The sequence below is a fragment of the Xenopus tropicalis genome, chromosome 2 (assembly GCF_000004195.4).
Source record: "Xenopus tropicalis strain Nigerian chromosome 2, UCB_Xtro_10.0, whole genome shotgun sequence".
NCBI classification, from domain to species: domain Eukaryota; kingdom Metazoa; phylum Chordata; class Amphibia; order Anura; family Pipidae; genus Xenopus; species Xenopus tropicalis.
The window spans coordinates 175,962,819-175,983,640 of record NC_030678.2 but is presented as its reverse complement, the minus strand read 5'-3'; the positions used below and the strand labels follow the sequence as shown (position 1 = coordinate 175,983,640).

The 20,822-nt window shown below is 44.1% G+C and overlaps 2 protein-coding genes across 2 annotated transcripts; both read right to left on the bottom strand.

Moving 5' to 3' along the window:
- Positions 1 to 630: 630 nt before the first annotated feature.
- LOC100497290 (olfactory receptor 958) lies at positions 631 to 1,713 on the bottom strand. The gene has a single exon (XM_018089474.2). The coding sequence runs from the start codon at positions 1,693 to 1,695 to the stop codon at positions 751 to 753; it is 945 nt and encodes a 314-aa protein (XP_017944963.1). The 5' UTR covers positions 1,696 to 1,713; the 3' UTR covers positions 631 to 750.
- Positions 1,714 to 8,355: 6,642 nt separating this feature from the next.
- On the bottom strand, positions 8,356 to 11,528 carry LOC100497451 (olfactory receptor 2AG2). The gene is made up of 2 exons (XM_031896243.1): positions 11,369 to 11,528; positions 8,356 to 9,391 (listed from the first exon to the last, which is right to left on the bottom strand). Exons 1-2 carry the CDS (start codon positions 11,526 to 11,528, stop codon positions 8,424 to 8,426), a joined length of 1,128 nt encoding a protein of 375 aa, XP_031752103.1. The 3' UTR covers positions 8,356 to 8,423.
- Between the last annotated feature and the right edge of the window lie 9,294 nt (positions 11,529 to 20,822).

Genomic DNA, 20,822 nt, shown 5'->3' with positions numbered 1-20,822 from the left:
TTAACATTGGTCATCTTAAATTTCATTGGTGGTCAGTGGCTAATCTGATTGGTTGTGCCCCCGCAACCCTACAAGAGGGCCTGTCTCCTGTCGTATAGAGACAGAAGTGAAGAGGCGTCTTCAAGGGATCTTCTCAGAGGAGCTGCCACCACCGAAGAAGAAAGAAGATTCCGGAGGAGCTGAAGAAGGAAGAGAACGCTGGAGATGGATGAAGAAGTCCCCAATGAACTTTAAAGGTAAGTCCCACTGAACACCAATGCTACCCCCTGGCCACTAATGCTACCCCTGGCCACCAGTGCTACCCCCTGGCCACTAATGCTACCCCTGGCCACGAGTGATACCCCCTGGCCACTAATGCTACCCCTGGCCACCAGTGCTACCCCCTGGCCACTAATGCTAACCCTGGCCACCAGTACTTTTAGGGGGCCCTGGCCATGTCTGTGTACCCTTTGTACTAATGGAGGGGGGAGGGACCAGGGAGGGGCTGAGGGGAGGGGCCAGGGCTACCCCCTGGCCACCAATGCTACCCCCTGGCCATCAGTGCTTTTAGGGGGCCCTGGCCATGTCTGTGTGCCCTTTGTACTAATGGAGGAGGCAGGGACCAGGGAGGGGCTGAGGGGAGGGGCCAGAGCTGAGGAGGGGGGGCCCAGAAAATGTTGTTGTGAGGGGCCCCGTGATTTCTGATGGCGGCCCTGCGGTTACAGTAATGAGATGATGAACCACATGCCTGGGCCATCGTACAATTTGCCGTTAGACTTTAATGCCAATCTTCACCTTCATCAGGTTTTCCAGAATGATTTTGATTTCTTTGTTCCTGAGGCAGTAGATGATGGGGTTGGCCAAATGGGGCAGAAACGTATACAAGTAAAGAATTAAGACGTTGATGTCAGCATTGAAAAGCAAGCGGACATAGTTAGCCAAATACACAAAGAGCCTCGGTATGAAATACAAACTGATGACCAACAGGTGGGTGGTGCAGGTGTAGAAGAGCTTTTGCCAGTTGTCCGAGTGCAACATTGAGTGGATGGTGAGGACGATGAGCAAATAGGACAATATAATGAGAGTCAACGGGACTAAGTGAACACTCAGAGCTAAGATCAAAGTTACTTTCCGAACAAACGTGACATCCGTACAGGCCAAGGGAAACACCACTGAACTGGAGCAGAAACAGCCAATGATCTTATTGGGGCCACAGAAGGGCAACGTAAGGGTCATGTAAGTTATCACTGAAACCACCGCGGCACTTAGGGCCCAAAAGAAGCAGCACAAAGCGACCGCTAGTTTCTTAGTGACTATTGCAAAGTATCGAAGGGGTTGGAAAATTGCGACCGAGCGGTCGGCGGCCATCAGCATGAGGATGAACGAATCGACGGAGCCCAAGCAATGGACAAAGAACAACTGAAAGAAACACCCCGGGAAAGAGATGTTCCCGTCCCCAAACCAATACTTGGCTATGATCTTGGGCGCGGTGAGCGTGTCGAATAAGAGGTCAGAGAGGGACAGGTTCCCGATGACGATGTACATTGGTTGGTGGAGATGTTCCTTCATCACGATGAGTCCAATGACAGTGCCGTTGGCCACGAGGGCAGTTATGTATATGAGGAACATCATCAAGGAAACCAGGATATGGAAATTCTTCGGGAGTCCTGGAAAGCCAATGAGCACAAACTCGAGAACTTCAGACTGATTCGCCATTGGTTCATTTGGATCTTCTTCTAGTCAAATCTAAAAGAAGAACTGAGAAATGTGAGAATGCTTGAAGCCATTCTGCTTTATATCAAATGGGCAGTAAATTCCCCTTGCTGGGTGGTTGCTATGGGTAACTATGATTCAGTATTTGGCAATGTACCCCATCAATCTAATACTCAAAAAGGTGGGTGCTCCCTGCAGGGGAAGATCCTCAAGTTATATACAAATATGAGAAAAGCAGGGCACCCCAAAGATGTATTTGAAACAATGTATTATTTACATTAAGAACCCAACGCGTTTCAATCCTCACCAAGAAAGAGGGGTTTTCATCAGGGGCATACAAACAAGGCAAGATGTCTGCCTTGTTCACTATGGGCAACTAGACTTGCAGCATATATTACATTTCCCTTATTGTTATTGAACAATTAGTCTTATAGTACAGGTATAGGACCCATTATTCAGGATGTTCGGGACCTGGGGATTTCCGGATAAGGGGTTTTTACCTAATTTGGATCTCCTACCCCCAATAAGGGGTAATTATATCTTAGTTGGGATCAAGTACAGGTACTGTTTTATTATTACAGAGAAAAGGGAATCATTTAACCATTAAATAAACCCAATAGGGCTGTTCTGCCCCAATAAGGGGTAATTATATCTTAGTTGGGATCAAGTACAGGTACTGTTTTATTATTACAGAGAAAAGGGGATCATTTAACCATGAAATAAACCCAATAGGCTGTTCTGCCCCCAATAAGGGGTAATTATATCTTAGTTGGGATCAAGTACAGGTACTGTTTTATTATTACAGAGAAAAGGGAATCATTTAACCATGAAATAAACCCAATAGGCTGTTCTGCCCCAATAAGGGGTAATTATATCTTAGTTGGGATCAAGTACAGGTACTGTTTTATTATTACAGAGAAAAGGGAATCATTTAACCATTAAATAAACCCAATAGGGCTGTTCTGCCCCAATAAGGGGTAATTATATCTTAGTTGGGATCAAGTACAGGTACTGTTTTATTATTACAGAGAAAAGGGAATCATTTAACCATTAAATTAACCCAATAGGGCTGTTCTGCCCCAATAAGGGGTAATTATATCTTAGTTGGGATCAAGTACAGGTACTGTTTTATTATTACAGAGAAAAGGGAATCATTTAACCATTAAATAAACCCAATAGGGCTGTTCTGCCCCAATAAGGGGTAATTATATCTTAGTTGGGATCAAGTACAGGTACTGTTTTATTATTACAGAGAAAAGGGAATCATTTAACCATTAAATAAACCCAATAGGGCTGTTCTGCCCCAATAAGGGGTAATTATATCTTAGTTGGGATCAAGTACAGGTACTGTTTTATTATTACAGAGAAAAGGGAATCATTTAACCATGAAATAAACCCAATAGGGCTGTTCTGCCCCCAATAAGGGGTAATTATATCTTAGTTGAAAAGATAGAGAAAAGGGAAATCGTTTTCAAAACTGTAAAATATTTTATTAAAATGGAGTCTATGGGAGATGGGCTTTCTGTAATTGAGAACTTTCTGGATAATGGCTTTCCAGATAAGGGGTCCAGTACCTGTACTGCTTGTTAAACAGCATCTAATCAGCAAACAAAGGGCAAAATATTTTAATCCAATAAAAATGATATTTTACCATAATAAAAGTAAATGCCAGTTATACAATTGCTAGTCGAGATCATGAGCAAAATTATATAAAATTATATTTATCATCATTTTATATTATAAAATTGTTACATTTTTGCAAACCAAAAGGACTAATTTGAAATGAAATTTTCCCTAACAAAACTAATTTGGGGTCATTTATATATGTAATTCAGTTGGGGGTCTCTGACAGCTGAAACGCAACTGATCTGTTTTTGCCTTTTTCCCACATCTGGTGGAGTTTTATTCGGCTGGAGACAATTTCTCTGATTTCAAAATTATAAAAATGATCTATTGGTAAATCTGGGTCTAAAAAGCTCATTTCAAATATTTGAATAATATTTAAACAATAGACAAATCCCAGGGATAAAAGTCAGCAAGAATATCAAATTCAGCCAGCAGCAAGTACAGGTATCGGACCCCTTATCCGGAAACCCATTACCCAGAAAGGTCAGAATTACGGAAAGGCCTGTCTCCCATAGACTCCATTTTAATCAAATAATTCACATTTTTAAAAAATTATTCCATATTCTCTGTAATAATAAAACAGTACCTGTACTTGATCCCAACTAAGATATAATTACCCCTTATTGGGGCAGAACAGCCCTATTGGGTTTATTTAATGGTTAAATGATTCCCTTTTCTCTGTAATAATAAAACAGTACCTGTACTTGATCCCAACTAAGATATAATTACCCCTTATTGGGGCAGAACAGCCCTATTGGGTTTATTTAATGGTTAAATGATTCCCTTTTCTCTGTAATAATAAAACAGTACCTGTACTTGATCCCAACTAAGATATAATTACCCCTTATTGGGGCAGAACAGCCCTATTGGGTTAATTTAATGGTTAAATGATTCCCTTTTCTCTGTAATAATAAAACAGTACCTGTACTTGATCCCAACTAAGATATAATTACCCCTTATTGGGGCAGAACAGCCCTATTGGGTTTATTTAATGGTTAAATGATTCCCTTTTCTCTGTAATAATAAAACAGTACCTGTACTTGATCCCAACTAAGATATAATTACCCCTTATTGGGGCAGAACAGCCCTATTGGGTTTATTTAATGGTTAAATGATTCCCTTTTCTCTGTAATAATAAAACAGAACCTGTACTTGATCCCAACTAAGATATAATTACCCCTTATTGGGGCAGAACAGCCCTATTGGGTTTATTTAATGGTTAAATGATTCCCTTTTCTCTGTAATAATAAAACAGTACCTGTACTTGATCCCAACTAAGATATAATTACCCCTTATTGGGGCAGAACAGCCCTATTGGGTTTATTTAATGGTTAAATGATTCCCTTTTCTCTGTAATAATAAAACAGAACCTTGTACTTGATCCCAACTAAGATATCATTTTTTGCACTAAATAAATAAGAAATTTTGAACTGTGATTTGAACATTGGATATTTTAGAGCAAAATAAATTTGAATTGTGAAAAAAATTGACTTCAAATGTTGCTAAATCCCCCCCTAAATGTGCAGATAAGAACTGAACCCCTGGAAATAGATCTAATTACAAGAGAGATACTCACAGAGTTAATGGCTCCAGTGCCGGATCCTGGGCGAGGGAATGCTGCTCCGAGCCCTGTGTATGAATGGGGGGGAGGCTTATATATATATATATATATACTGTGTATCTACAGGGGACGAGGGACCTGCCTAATGACGCTCAGTTGCCATAATTAATGCTTATTCAGGGGGGACTTGTACCCGGGAGATCCCAGTAAATGTTTCACTAATGGCTCAGTAGGAGAGTAAGGAACAGTATTGTTATTAATAGCAAATATTAATAGGGTCAGTGTTAGACTGGGGGGTGCAGGGCCCACGGGGGCTTCTGCTTCAGGGGCTCCTGCACCCTTCACACACCCCTCCCCCGCAGGGGCCCCCACCACCCTTCTGACCCCGTTCCCCAAGAGCGCGTACCTGCAGCTTGTCAGGGAGGGAGAGCAGCGGATTGGTGGAGGGCCCTGTGGGCATCTGGTCTGGGCTGTTGGGGCCCACTGGGTTTTTTCCTGGTGCCCAGTCCGACCCTGTATGCAGGAGGTACAAAGGGCCCTGGTCCAGGGTCGGACTGGGCAACCGGGACACCGGGAAAACACCCAGTGGGCCCTGGCCTTGGTGGGCCCCAGTGGTCCAGACCCGACCCTATTGCCGCTTCCTCTGGCCTCCAATGTCCTCCCCTGACGCGTTTCACATACACCAGTTCAGGGGAGGACGTCGGACAGGGGCCCCTGCGGGGGATGTTAGGGGTGTGTGGTAGCCCCTGCTGGGGACGTGGCCGGAGGAGTCTCCTTAGGGGTTGTGGGGCCCCTGGGGCAGCAGCCCGATATCAGCAGCTAGAATTGGCCCGTGCCCGAGACCTTGAGGGGAAAGGTGGGCTTTTAGATGACCAAACAAGTTGCCCTTTGGCTGCCCACCTACCGGGCCAAATCATTATGCAGGTCTGTGCGGATCCATCGGGGGGGGCTACAGCAATGGGCCCATACAGTCCATTCCCAGTGGGATTGTATAGCCTGACCAAGAGATCTCTGGGTAATATGCAGCCAGAGAGCAGTGTGGGGGGCCAGTCTGGGACAATCTGCCAACTTGAGGGGAGTGAGTGCAGGGGAGCCCTATACTAAATGCCGGCCTTACTCAGGGGTACTGATGGGAAATCTGCCCTGTTTCGCTTTGCTGCAAATTCGCGAATCACATTGACGCCAATGGGTATTTTTTCAGGGCGGCTTTTTCCAAACCCATTAATTAATCAAGTTTTGCCCTGAGACGAGTATTTCCCCCGCATTGATTTTAGATCAATACATTTTTGAGTATAAAATATCAAACAGTGTATTATACATTATTACATATCACATTTAACCCCTTTCTTTCTCATAGACTTAGGGGCTGATTTACTAACCCACGAATCCGACCCGAATTGGAAAAGTTCCGACTTGAAAACGAATATTTTGCGACTTTTTCGTATGTTTTGCGATTTTTTCGGATTCTGTACGAATTTTTCGTTACCAATACGATTTTTGCGTAAAAACGCGAGTTTTTCGTATCCATTACGAAAGTTGCGTAAAAAGTTGCGCATTTTGCGTAGCGTTAAAACTTACGTGAAAAGTTGCGCATTTTTCGTAGCGTTAAAACTTAACGCTACGAAAAATGCGCAACTTTTCGCGTAAGTTTTAACGCTACGCAAAATGCGCAACTTTTTACGCAACTTTCGTAATGGATAGGAAAACTCGCGTTTTTACGCAAAAATCGTATTGGATCCGAAAAATTCGTACAGAATCCGAAAAAATCGCAAAACATACGAAAAAATCGCAAAGTACCGATCATTACGAAAAAAACGCAATCGGACTCCATTCGACCCGTTCGTGGGTAAGTAAATCAGCCCCTTAGTGGGGCTCATTTATAAAAACCCGCGCAGCTCAGAATTATTTGCACAGGGAATATATTTGCCCCGCCCCCCCCCCCCCGTATTTATATATTTATATTTTTTCAGCCAGGCAAAAATGTTTTCTCGACCCTGTGTGGGAGAAGGTGATTGGGGGCGGGGCTAGCCTTGGGTGCTAGGGGTAGGGTTACCAATAGGCGCTGCTTTCGCTTCCTTTGGGACCAAATAATGTTTTTTTTAAATATAAAATTATTTCATATATAATATCATTTTTGTTTTGAGGCCTAAGCACTGCCCTATGTATTGGGCTTTCCCAGCGCCGTTACTTTATAGAGAGATTTACACACGTACGGTCCCATAGGTTTGGCCCTTCTTAAAGTCTGCGTGAGATGCCTAGTAGATTCACGTGGTGTGGGTGGAGTCACATGATAGGGGTGGAGTCACACGGTGGGGGTGGTGTCACATGGTGGGGGTGGAGTGTGGATGGAAGCCAAATCAAGGTGTCGCCTTCATGTGGAAGCCGGGTCGGACTGGGGGGTGCAGGGCCCACCAGGCCTGCCGCGTCACCTGCACCCCTAAGGACCCCTGTTGCACCCACTTACCACCCGCAGGGGCCCCGCTGAGCCTCCCTGACCCCCCACAGGGGCCCCCGCCCAACGTCCTTCCCTGAGTATATCAGTTTAACGCATCAGGGGAGGACCGGGGGAGCACCAACAAGGATTGGGTCTGGGCCACCAGGGCCTACTGAGTTTTTTCCCGGTGTCCCGGCGGCCCAGTCTGACCCTGTGTGGGAGAAGGTGATTGGGGGCAGGGGCCCTTGGGTGCCTTGGGAGCCATCACCTGTAGGTAGGGTTACCACCTTTTCCCCCTAGTATACTGGCCTGGGATAAGGGTTTATGTTTAATGTGATGGACGTATGTCTTTTTTCAACCCAACTTACTATGTTTACTATGTAAGGGAAGTCATAGGGGCAGGGAGTAGGAGTTTTGGGGTGTTGGGGTGGGATTAGGCATGTTGGGGACCTGGTCATAAAGAACAGGTCTGAGTGGTTAAAAGTAAATGCTGCAGGGGGGAATTTAAGAAATTGGGGAAATTATCAATATACTGGCAATTATATTGTGTATTGCTGTCCTGTGGGTTTGCCATTGGGTTCGGCAAGTTGGGGGTGACCTTGACCTCGGCCCATGCACGACCCACCAGCAGATGACATCACAAAGAGGGCGGGGGATGGTGGGCGGTGCCTATGGATTCAGAGGCTTGCATCTTCCCGCTCTTTGAATTTATAGGCACGTGCCCACCACACCCTGCCCCCTTTGTGATGTCATCGGCAGGGCAGGATGGGCGTGTCTATAAATAGAGGAGAGAAGCCGCACATCACTAATTGCTGGTAAATTTGTAATACCAGATCTAGCAGGTGATTTACCAGCCGGTTGGCCTACCCCTGTCAGTGCCTCAATTCTATTGCATACACAGAGATAGGACTATTCCCAATATGAATCCTACTAGTCAGAAGCCTACTGTAACCTACGTTATATCAACTAGCACCCCCTTCCTAACTCTCCCGCTTTCTAATCTTAATTTATATCTAAGAATAAAGGAAACACCATCAGAATATTATTTGTTCATATATTTTATTACTATCCATCTGCAATAATTAATATCCAGGCTACATATACTGTCAACTACATTAGAGACCCAACTTTCCTTCTGTACAAGTCTCTGAGAGTGACCTGGATCTCCTTGTTCCTCAGACAGTAGATGACGGGGTTAGCGACGTGGGGCAGAAACGTGTACAAGCAAAGGATGAGAACGTCGGCGTCGGCGCTGTCAATCAAGCGGACGTAACTGGCCACGTAGAGGAAGAGCCTGGGGATGTAGTACATACCGGTCACAAGGAGGTGGGTGGTGCAGGTGTAAAACAACTTCCCCAAGTTCTCCGAGCGGAACGATGAATTGATGACCCCGATGATGATGACGTAGGACAATATGATGAAGGCCAAGGGCACCAGGAGCACAATGAGGCTGAGGCTCAGGTTCACCACGCGGAAAGTCGACAAATCTGAACAAATCAAGGGGACAACAAACGTTCTGGAACAGAAGCAGCTGTTGATTTTATATTTCCCACAAAAAGGAACGTCGAGGATCAGGAAAGTGCTGACGGAAGACACCCCGGTGGCCAAGACCAAGGAGAAGAAGCAGATGATGAGCGTGACCATCGGGGTTATTAGAGCCGCGTATCTCAGCGGCTGGCCAATCGCAATGAGGCGGTCCCCCGCCATCAGCATGATGAGAAAAGAGTCCAGAGACCCCAACAGATGCACAAGAGACATCTGAAAGTAACAGCCGGAGAAGGACATTCTGCCGTCTCCAAACCAATACTTGGCAATGATCTTGGGCAGCGTCACGGTGTCGAACAGAAGGTCGGAGAGGGCCAGGTTTGAAATGAGGATGTACATTGGTTGGTGCAGGTTCCCTTTAGGTAGGATTAAGGCTACAACAGTGCCGTTAGCGCCCAGAGACATCATATAGATAACGAAAAACGCCAGCGAGATGGGAATGTGATACCCCTGTGGGACCCCCGGGAAACCCATAAGAACAAAGTCAGTGGCTCCCGACCCATTAGCCATGTCCTCTCTCAGCAGGAGCCAATCTGTAAGGGAAATGATACGATTAACTCTAATATTAGGCAACATTAAAGGGGATATAAACCCAAACATTACTCAATATTGCCCAATAAAACTTTCCCCCAAATCCCCACAGCCAGCGACCGCTTTAACATGCGAAAAATCCTCCAATGAGAATCCCAGCTGATGTGAGTAAATCCGGCTCCCTGTTCTCTGTTCCTGCAATTGGAGTTGGGAGCAATAAGCACAGTTTCCCAGCACTGAACAAGTCTGTCCCTTTATCCCCATGTCTGATTCCTGTGCCATATAATGAGGGGAGAAAATGCCATCATTATCTCTATATGTAAGGTACCAGCAAGGGGCCTGACACAGTGCTGGGAATCAGCATTCTCACTGGGCAGTTCTTTTGCATTTATAATCAACTTATTTATCAGTACAATTCTCATTGGGGGATTTCCTTGCATCTATAATGATGGTTTTTGGCAACTTCTATAGCAACACTAGGGGGCGCCGTGGGGCAGCATCATGGCTGGGTTTATATCCCCTTTAAAAGGAACTGTTACCCTGAAATTGTTCCCCCCACTAGAGGCGAGGCCATGGGCGGATTTACATTAAGGCTAAGCCTCCCCAAACCATTTAATCCAAAACAAAAGCCCCCTCCAGAGAAAATTTCCTATTGTAAAAAATGGACTATGCACAAGCAAGTGCCCGAGGACAGTGGCTGGTCCGCGCGAAGAGACCGGAAACTCAGACTCAATATTATGAAGTGGCTGTATCTTAGCGAGACTATCATACCCACGCTATGCAGTCTTTAGAAAAAAGATACCGTCCCTGAGCTGTCCACTATTAAAACCAGCGAACGAAATAATAAATTAAACCAGCAGCTCCCCCTGAGCGGCGTTCATATACTGTGAAAAGCAACAAATACGCGCTCCCACGAACACTCAGTTACACTTTGGTGTCCTCTCATCGCAGTGATTCCTCACCATTCCTGAACTATGCACACACTTCTAAACAATTGGAACTAGAACAGCGTGAGCTCACTGCCAGTATGTGACTACCCTACCTCCTCACGCACCATCCAAGAAAGATCTAAAAGCCAGTGCCATTGCACCATACTTGGACCGCGCCCAGTGAAGCCCCACCGGCCCCTACTTGTCAGTGCATGGCCACCTCCGCAGCGCACCCTAAGCTCTCGGCTGCCGGAAATAGAGATGATGAAGCCCTGCCTCTGTCAGCCACTATGGTGTACAGCTTAAAAACATTTGTGGTTATCTAAAGAGTACTGCCCCCTGCCATAAATGTTATCACCAAGCCCTCAGCTCCAGTGAGCTGCGTAAATCAATCGCTGCCCACCAAGTATGTTCCGCCCCTGGTCTCACACTCAGAATCCTGATAATGTAGCGGGATGAGAGAGTAAATGTATAAGAAGCCTGACCAATATAAGACAGGCTGCTTGACACAATCATTATGAGGTACTAAAAGCTGAGCTAATCAATAGCTGAAGCGCGCAATAGTTGGGTGTCGGCTTAAGCAGCACAGTGTAAGAGAGTATTAATGCTACTATTTAAATAAATAATTATTGTTAGAGTACACGTGTTCTCGATTCTCATGAAAAGGTCATCCTTCCTTCATAAGTCCCCTAATCCCTACCACTGAGAGAAATTGGAGGTCATCTATTGGTTCCGTCTCTCTATGGTCGGAGAGAAACATACTCGGTATTTATGCGTTAGCGTATTAGTGAGATCATCCCAAAATCAATAACCTACATGCATCCAACATATAAGTAAATAGACAATGCGTAGAATACTTAGATCTTAGAAGGGTGCTTAGCGTGAGTAGAACAAAATTTAGAACAAATGCATACCTTGTCAAAAAAATCCAATAAAGAATAAATAGAAAGTGGTGACTTTTTTCAGTATCAGCCAATTTTCAATCACTGAAAATAAGCTTTCAAAAATCCCAAAGAACTGGACTAGAAAATGGGTGGCATTATTCTCTACTGACACTAATCTCAATTTCATAAACATTAAGGCCATCCGTGATTATGTCGCGCAGGCCGACGAATCGATATGCGGGTGAGGCTTGAGAGTGAAGTCTCCGCGTGGGTCCCCAAATGGTCGAGACGACGGTCGCCGAGACCTGCCGAACGCTGCCGAGCATTCAAATATACAAAGAGCGCAAAGTTCCATAAACAGCTCATACTCAGATCCGACCAGCAGCCAGGGGCCAACATGTCTCCCACCACGGATCCCTATAATTTGTGCAAAGGAAGCTTTATCAGGCAGCAACCGAAGACCAAGTTAATTAGACTGAGCAACATCTAAGAAATATTAAGCAAGAGTCTGGACTTCCCGTCAGCCACATAGACAAGCTTACTCTCGTACGCTCTTGCGTGATTATGGCCCACCTACAAAGACCGGAATTTAAGAGCAGCCATCCCACCGCACCACGTCTAGGAGAGAAGTGATAGGCACTATCAGCTAAAAGGCACCTATGGGAAATAGGAGCAAGCCAACCAGACTATCGTTCCAGCAACAACCGCCCAGAAATGCGCTGTATGGAAGCGACAAGGAAGTATGGACAACACATAAAAGGCAGCATGAGTTAATTAGTCAGTCAAGGCAAGTGAAACTATCACATAATAACTATCTAGAATCTGTAATGGGCAAGAGACATGAAGAGACCGCAACACAACATGCCACAAGATGATGTAGCAGTCCTCTTTAAGGCGGTCATGAGCAAGAGACATATGGCAATTCAACAACAATGTGACTAAGAGGAAAACACCTAAAGGCAGAGCTAAGAAGTCTATGTCTGCCTATCACTCAAGCAGGCTAGGTCGATAACAGAGAAAAGATATTTTATCGAAACACACATGTAAGACAACGCAGAATAAGTGTACCACAATCGAATCAGAATCCAGAGAGACAGAAAGGAAATAATACGTCAACTCGAACCAAGGCAAGCCCGTAGTAGGTCATAAAGGCATAAGTCATTATCTAACATTTCCATAGGCACTTACAAGAATATTTAGTTAATAAATAATTTGCCCAAAAGTACAGTGCGGCTGACAAATCAAATCCGAAAATCATCTCTATTTGGGACAGAATGTAAGTAATTAATGGCATCCACGAGGGTAAGTCCAAGGTTGATGAGCACAAGCGAGGCAGCGAATAGGGCGTAGGACACTAACAAGTCACAGTCAGAGATACAGACAATAGCGCGAGACAAGGAACAATGAGAAGATATGGCACTACACACTACACGTTGGATGCAGTCAGCGAGAAAGATGATATAGTCACACCACAAGGATCCAGGCAGCATTATAATAGCAGAGATACGAGTGAGATATATGGCAACACACACACAGGGTAAGGGAAGGCAGATATGGCACACACAGCAGGGTAGGGCAGGCACATTTAGGCACAATAGGCAGGGTTAGGCAGCCAGAGTAGGCACACATAGCAGGGTAGGGCAGGCAGAGTAATGACACACAAGAGCAGGGTAGGGCAGGCAGAGTCATGGCACACACAGCAGGAGGTAGGCAGCAGAGTATGACACACACAGAGGGTAGGGCAAGGCAAGAGCTAAGCACACCACAAGGCAGCATAGCGCAGGCCAAGCAGATTATGGCACACCACAGCAGGGTAGGAAAGGCAGATTTAGGAGGTTGTGCGATATACTACACCATTAGATATGGCTTGGTTCATACACAATAACAATGGGTGTGTTTTAAAAAAAGGGGGAGTGGTCCAAAAACTTAGTTCCATTGTCCGCGCCACACCACAGAGGCTGGAAAAATGAACTACACATGCTCTCTCTTCTACTATCCAACCATGTAAAGTTGGTGAATTCCGAATACGACACATTAAAAATCTATAAAAGCGTCTAGTGGACCAATTCACGAAAGTACCATGAATGAGATCCCAACACCAGAGAAATAAACACCCAATACATTCGTGTTGAGAGCACTTATTGAAACCTAGTTATCTCCACGAACATGCTTGGACCTGATTTTCCCAGAAGTCACTGACAGTCTTCCTCATACACCAGATTCTATCGTATCATAAAACTACTTTTAACAACCAACATTTATATTCATTAAAACCACGATAGAAGTTAATCAAACACCTCGATGTCAGGCTATTACATCCCCCACTCGGCAATCATTAAGAAAGGACGCAAATTAAAAATCAATACAACCAATAACTATAAACAAAAAACGCTTAGTACCATGAACATAAAAGAAGTTAGTAGATCATAACCCCTGTATTGCGAGCGAGCAACGACGACCCTATATTGTTTCTTCTTGACATGGTTAATAATGATATCTCCCTTATATTAGCTACTGCCACAGCTGTGAATATAAAGATTAAATAAGAGCAGCTTAATACCTTGACATATAACTATAATCCACAATATACGAAATCTTATAAATAGTTTAACTCCCTTATTAGAGGCAGACCAACTTAAAGCCCAAGTGATTATGCGAATCAATGTCAATGCTAGGTTAAAATGAAATTCCTATATGCATCAGCTTAATATGAATCAATAAACAGAATACTAACTTACGATCCACAAACATAAAGATTATATAAAACGCGCACTTATAGAGAGGCACCATGAAATCCAATCCCATACTATATATAGGCTTATATATCTCATCGAGATTTCACTTATCAATACGCAATCTGCATCTTACATCATGTTCCCCCGCTCTAAACTCAAACATCTATAGCGTCAGCAAGCGAGTGACCACCGCAACTACAGGTGTGCTACATTCCCAACATAAGACTAAGAGTAAAAATACCCCATTACTCTGGTAAGTCAGAAAATCAGCGCCCGTACTCGAAGACATCTATCTATTTAATGTTAAAAATGATAATCCCAATATCATCTACTCATTGCATATCAAAGAGCTGCCCCAATAAACTAAAACCGTAAGATAATCCTTTTATACCTCTCTGGAATACCAACTAAAACGATATTATAATAATCCCACCCTTTTAATATATAGAGGTGACAGAACAAACGCGCGCATAGTTGAGTTAAAGCCATATGTATCCTAATGTAATAGAGTGTAATAGGCAGAACTCGTGAGTTCACTGCATGCTGAAGACATAAAAGGTGACAACACAAAAAGAAAAGAGGCAAGATCCACATCTGATACCTATAGATCTAGCCCCAACTAATAGATATTATTAATTAACCCCTTAATTGGGGCAAAACAGCCCTAATGGATATATTAAATGGTGAGTGATAAATGAATATATACTCACCGAGCATCTATTAGTCCTCCCTACCTATAGATAAATATTAGTAATGTATATTAGTGGCGTACCTTGTTATTACCTGTGATAATCAATAAAACAGTACCCTGTACTTAAATCCCCTCCCTTAACCCCCCTACTCTTGGTGTAGGCGACAGTAATTATTCAACCAAGACCCACCCTTCATGTGCAGTGTAGTTAAAAGATCAAAGTTATACAAGAATATATGAAGTGCACCCGTGATGATCCTAACCGTGTAAAATTATTACCATACATCCATACTGTTCTTCTTCTCTCGCTATTCCCACTTAAAGACTCAAACAACTCGTAGCGTGTAACCGTTGCGATCCCACCAATAAGACCTTAATCAGAATTTACCCAGCACATAGAGAGAAAGCAGAACAGCTCCATGATTATGTGAATTAGAAATCGGATCTATAGTGTTAAATAAGTTTTTTTAATAATATAAAGAAGTAGGACGAATTGCTGATGATACAGAAAGTGCACTCCAATGTGTGCGTTTAAGTACTTAGAAGCCACAATCACTTAGCAAAATGAGAAAAGAAAATGGTCCCGCAGAGGGTCATACTCCTGTAAATATAATGTTATGTGTATTGTATCTCTTATCATTGCACCACACTCCACATTGCACTCAGCATGCAAAATACAACATCAGCGATCGCGAATCCTATCATCACAATAAAACCAATCTTGTGAGATACAAGAAAAAGCTTAGGTAACTTATTATTTCTGTAAACAATTCCGTGTAATTGACTTATTATGAGCCACCTTCCATTATTTAAGCCCACCATAAAGACCAAATATCAGTAAATCCCTCTACCGTATAGAGCCATGATGTATTCAGTAAAAAAAACCTTATCCCCAGACGCAATGTAGTTACTTCCTGAAATTCTCTAATACAGCGTCAGAGTCGACTCTACAGTTTCCAACCAGCAGCTATCTTCTCTCCTCCGCGCGCGCTCCATGACTTTATTCTGGACCTCCGAACATCCTATCAGTAGATTGCCAGTATAATCGTGCACCGTGAGGGGGACATGACCCATATTCAGCGCGTCCAACGTGTCTCTCTCCAAATGTTCGCATGTTGGACCTGGATTACCAACAGCTTTCTCAGCACAATGTCTCCAAGCTATATCGTCATATATCAGAAAATTAACACAATAATTAACTCTCCACACTAGACCTAATATAGCCAATGAGCGTGTTAAACGCTCATGCCAGAATCTCAATAGAAGTACAGCCCTAGCGCCCATTTGTGACGTGCCCACCCACTAGTCGATTCACCATTCACAATAAGGCCACGAAAACATGATGCCATATAGTCTAATCCCAGACTATACCTCACTGCGACCCTGACCGAGCGAGAAGCGATTCCCAGATAAAAAGAGAGAGCAGTGCTTATGAGTATAATATGCGTGGCATCTCGTCTATGACCTTGAAACCTATTAATCCATGCTCTACACTCAGACATAGTAATAAATTAAACCACCAGTCAAACACAAAATGGTCTTACGATCACACATGCAAAACATTGAAACCACCCCAAAACTGAGGGCTGACTGTCTGCACACCTCTCACTATAGTAAGTTTACTCCAGTAAATTGTAAGTATATATAATCGTCAGTGTCATTCTCCTCTCAGTAAGCTCTACCTTCTAACACTCAATCCAAAGAAGATACTCAGCAGGGAAGTGCAAACCTTAACTTCTAATAACCTAATGAAATAAAGTCCCTGGCTGACCTAAGCTCCTACCACTTTACCATTAGAAAGAAATTTCACCAGCAACTCCTCGACTCTCCCAAGTGAGGGTTAAATTATCCAGTACACACTTCTTAATTGTGTATAACAAGCACCCCTAATAATCCAATTAATTGAGAAATACAGTCTAGTACAAACAGTCTTAATGCACGCTGGATAAATCCACATCCTTATTTCAATTAGTTATTTTCGAGAGCGGGCTCCCAGTCTGATTGAATGCCTGCCCCCATAACGTCACGAATGAAATAAAGTACAGTAATTCACTGCTTGGGATATACCTGTTTGCTTAGCCCAGATTTTCTCAAAATCCACCACTTGATGGTGCACAAGCTCCCCTTGTATACTGCACCCGACTTGACCCCTGACTCAAATATTATTAACTACTCTACATACGCCATCCACGTGAATTCCCTACCACACTCTGACTGACTTTTAATTGTTAATACCAGAGTAAAATATGAGAGATCAGGTAAAGCAACTAAAATAAACCTCAACACAGGCGTGCTTGATTCTGCCACCTCCACCGAATCACACGTCATATATTCCAACAGTGGTCATATGTGTTACTATACTCTTATCTGCGAGAATCATAGATCACAAGGTTACTGGTCTACTCTTAAAATTAGTGACCAAAGAGAAGAATTAAAGGGGATAGGTCATACTATCCTAACCATGAATATCACATCCAGCAAATAGATGGCATGTTATCGCACCACGCTATTACTAAGTCAAGGTAGTATAGACTATATACTCCAGCAACAGTATCGAAGTAACCATGCCTGAGTCCCATTAAATAATTACCCAGAAAAAAATACGTAATTATAAACATTTAAACCATACATAAAACCCAAATAGCGGCAAGTAGCGTATTTGCCCCCAATATAAGGACGAACCACTGCCTGTGAAATTGGTTAATGAATTACATATACACATGAAGTGCGTTAGATTGAGATACCCAAGAGTGACAGGTACTGTTTAGAACCAGGAGCAATAAAGGGTATATCATTTTTGTAATAAGCCATATAAGAGGATAATAAACCAAAGATCAGGACATTCTTTCTGCCCCCATATAATGAGAGAAACATGAAGGTGAAGAAACCTAATCAAGTATGGCATTCACGTACAGAAAGTACTGTATTTCAATAATTACTACGAAGAACACCCATATATGTATATAACACACCCATTATTTTAACCATTCACAAAACTACAAACGCTCTCAATACTAGGGTCTAGTCCTCGCCCCACAATAGAAGATGTTTAACAATACTTATGCAATATATAACTAAGGCCACACTCACTGACTTATCGGTATTAGTTGCTCAAAAATATTCACGCTACACTAAGTACTTTTATATAAGTTAAATTTACGAACGACAGAGGAATACAAATCTTAAGGATCAACACCATTAAAAAGCAAGAAATCATAGAACCCTACAAAAAAATCGCCCCAGAGCGTACAGTACGATCTATATACTACGGAGAAGTCTACTCACCCAGAATTTTAGAGTAGATATATGGCCGCCAGTACAGCTTCACCCGAGAGTAGTCTCAAGTATCTCTCTTGGCGAGAAGAGAGCCACGAGACGCTGCTGGAATCCCAACTGGAGTCCAAATCGAGATGACCTGCCGAGGCCCTGTGTATGAATGGGGGCGGGAGGCTAATCCTTGATATCAGCCACATCATATAATAAATATTATTAATTAAATATACTGCATTATATCAACACTGTGACATCGACATTTGCCTTGGGACCTCTGCTCGCCAAAGATGACGCTCAGTGCCCATAGCAATAATGGGCTCTTCTATGGGTGGCCATATCTGTTAGCCCGGTCGGCCAGAGTCCCCTCAATGTTTGTCCAGCTGAAAAATATGGAAGATCATCACAGTTAGTAATTCTTGTGAGGTATTACATGTGAGGTGATGGCAAGATAGATTTTGTATCATTTGTTCAAATATGGCGACTTATAAATTCAATAATGAGAGTACTACACGAAAGGTTGATATCCGTAACTAGTGGTTGTGTCGCTTAGGAACCAACCCATGATACCGCGATGTGCTTTCTACACATCTCAGGGGCCTGCCACTATCCCTCTTTCTAGCTACTCCCCCCATCTAGCCCTAACCCTCAGCGGAAGCCCCACTCATTCCACGCGCGTCTCACAGTAACACAACGTTTCAAACCAAAGACTGTATCGACCAGCCTATTAACCCTGAGCGAACGCAGTCATAATTGTCAAGGGATGCGAATGTTCAGGAGGACGGACCTTAGGGTATGAAGGGCAAGAGGCACCTGATTTGTCTGACTAGGCATCGCTCGTGAGCGTGCGTGTCGACACTATCGGCGCGCACCCAAATACAGGTGGTCCCATAGTGGTAGCTCTACACATGCTGTTTTTTCCTTAGTCAAGTGCCACAACATATCCTACCGGAATATTCAAGCCAAATGAAAAGACCTTGTGGGCACAAAGGGTAAAAAGGCCCTATTAGAATCCACCAAACAAGAGTGTGACAACATTTGCGGTCTCGTGAAGCCTAGGTGTCACACACCTAACCAATCAACATACCGCCGGGGAACCGAAATACCAAATAGCAGCAGTGCAAGATCGATATGCGAACCACACTTTGTGCCCTATCCAATCACAATCTTTAGTATTAGAAAACCCAGACGCCAACCATCTTAATCAGACAATGCTGTCCAAAACACGCATATATTGAATTTGCCATACACCAAGCTACATCTTCTCTTACTGCTGAACACTCAATAATACTCTATCCGTCCCAACACTGCACCATCAACAGTACGATGAATGCTTCACTCCATTCACAACTTTTTATCACAACCGAGCTTCCAGGATGATAAATATACCACTTAGTCTTATTATCCATATGTTTATTAAGAAAATGGAAAATTATCAGGCGGATGCGTCAAACACACCACAGGTGCCACATAAGAGAGGCAGACCAGTCGCGACCCGAGTTTCGCGCCCGGCTGCGCTGGTGTAATGTTAGGAGACATATATGCTCAAGATGCCACAGTCACTGATCTAGCCAGTTACCTGCTTATAACCTAGGCACAGCATGAAAGAAAAAAACACAGTTTACACTGTCAGTTTAGCAAAACCTAAATCAATATGAGTTCCACACAGATGCGCTTAATCTGCTGAGATAGATGTAGAGCGGAAGACTCTAGGTTGCCTCTACATGCTCTTAGCTGAGATAAAATCCAGAGGGCTGAGTGAACTGTCATCTTGGGCAACGATGTGCTGAGGCAAACAGTAGATTGCATTCCCTATGAGGCCTGAAGGTCACCCCCTGAACAGAGAAAGTGATAACACATGACAGGCAATCCATCCTCTGCCTGTGGCTGCCCTGTCCGTCACCCGATCAGTATCCGATGCTCCACATGTAGCTCGGTATTTTCATGGAAAACCAGTGCAACTGAATCCTGCAGGCAGAGCCTTATGAGTGTTGTGAAGGTTACATCAGAATGTGTGAAGTGTATAATGAAGGAGCATGGACGAAGGCAACTCACTACTATGCTAGAGCAATCCCGCGCGCACGAGTGAACTGAATGTCGAATATCGCAATATGTACCGTCGCTTGACATCTCTCTCGCTGCAAGAGACCCAGCACGTAATCATGTCAGCCCATCCCTCAACATGCACTGGCCCCTGTTCCGGGATCGGCTTCGCAGGGCGGCACAGTGACCAAGAAACGAGATAAAAAGCTCCACTCAAATTAGATACAAACGAGAAGATCTAGGCTCATATCCGCCGGTTCGCTAGGCTCCATCGCCTATGGTGTCCACCGTCCGCAAGCCAGGAGAGACAGAATGTCAGAAGAGTGCTCCCAAGGCATCACTTAAATCTCAGTCTCTCTGAGCCCAACCCCTGTACGGTGCCAGGTGGCATAGGTGGCTGTCAAGGACACCGCCCAGGACATGCTCGCCCATTACACCCAGTGCCCATAGTTAACGACCCTCTCCGAAATGCACCATGAGCTTTCCCTCCGTGTAACCACTGTAACTAGATATCTTATCAGAGAATCACAGACCACGATAATCATTGGAACCAGGCTTGAAACCGGAGCAGACTGGTGTCCCTTCAGTTATATGGCTCCACGTGTTGCGGCGGCACTCACGAGCATCTAGTGAGACAACACAAATCAGTCTGATTGCAGGGTGCTCAGTCGCGAGATAACATCGAGAGTCTGACGCGGGCCCATCACGTCCTGCACGCCCACACCGGAGGCCAATACAGTTTCCTATTCGCCCCCAAGCATGCCTATGCCTACTGAGCAAGCTTATGCGACCGTCATAGCGCACTCCGACCCCACCTCCACTTGTGGGTACCATAGCAAGCCTGAGAAGCCAAGATGTGTTGGGGGCCAGTCTGGGACAAT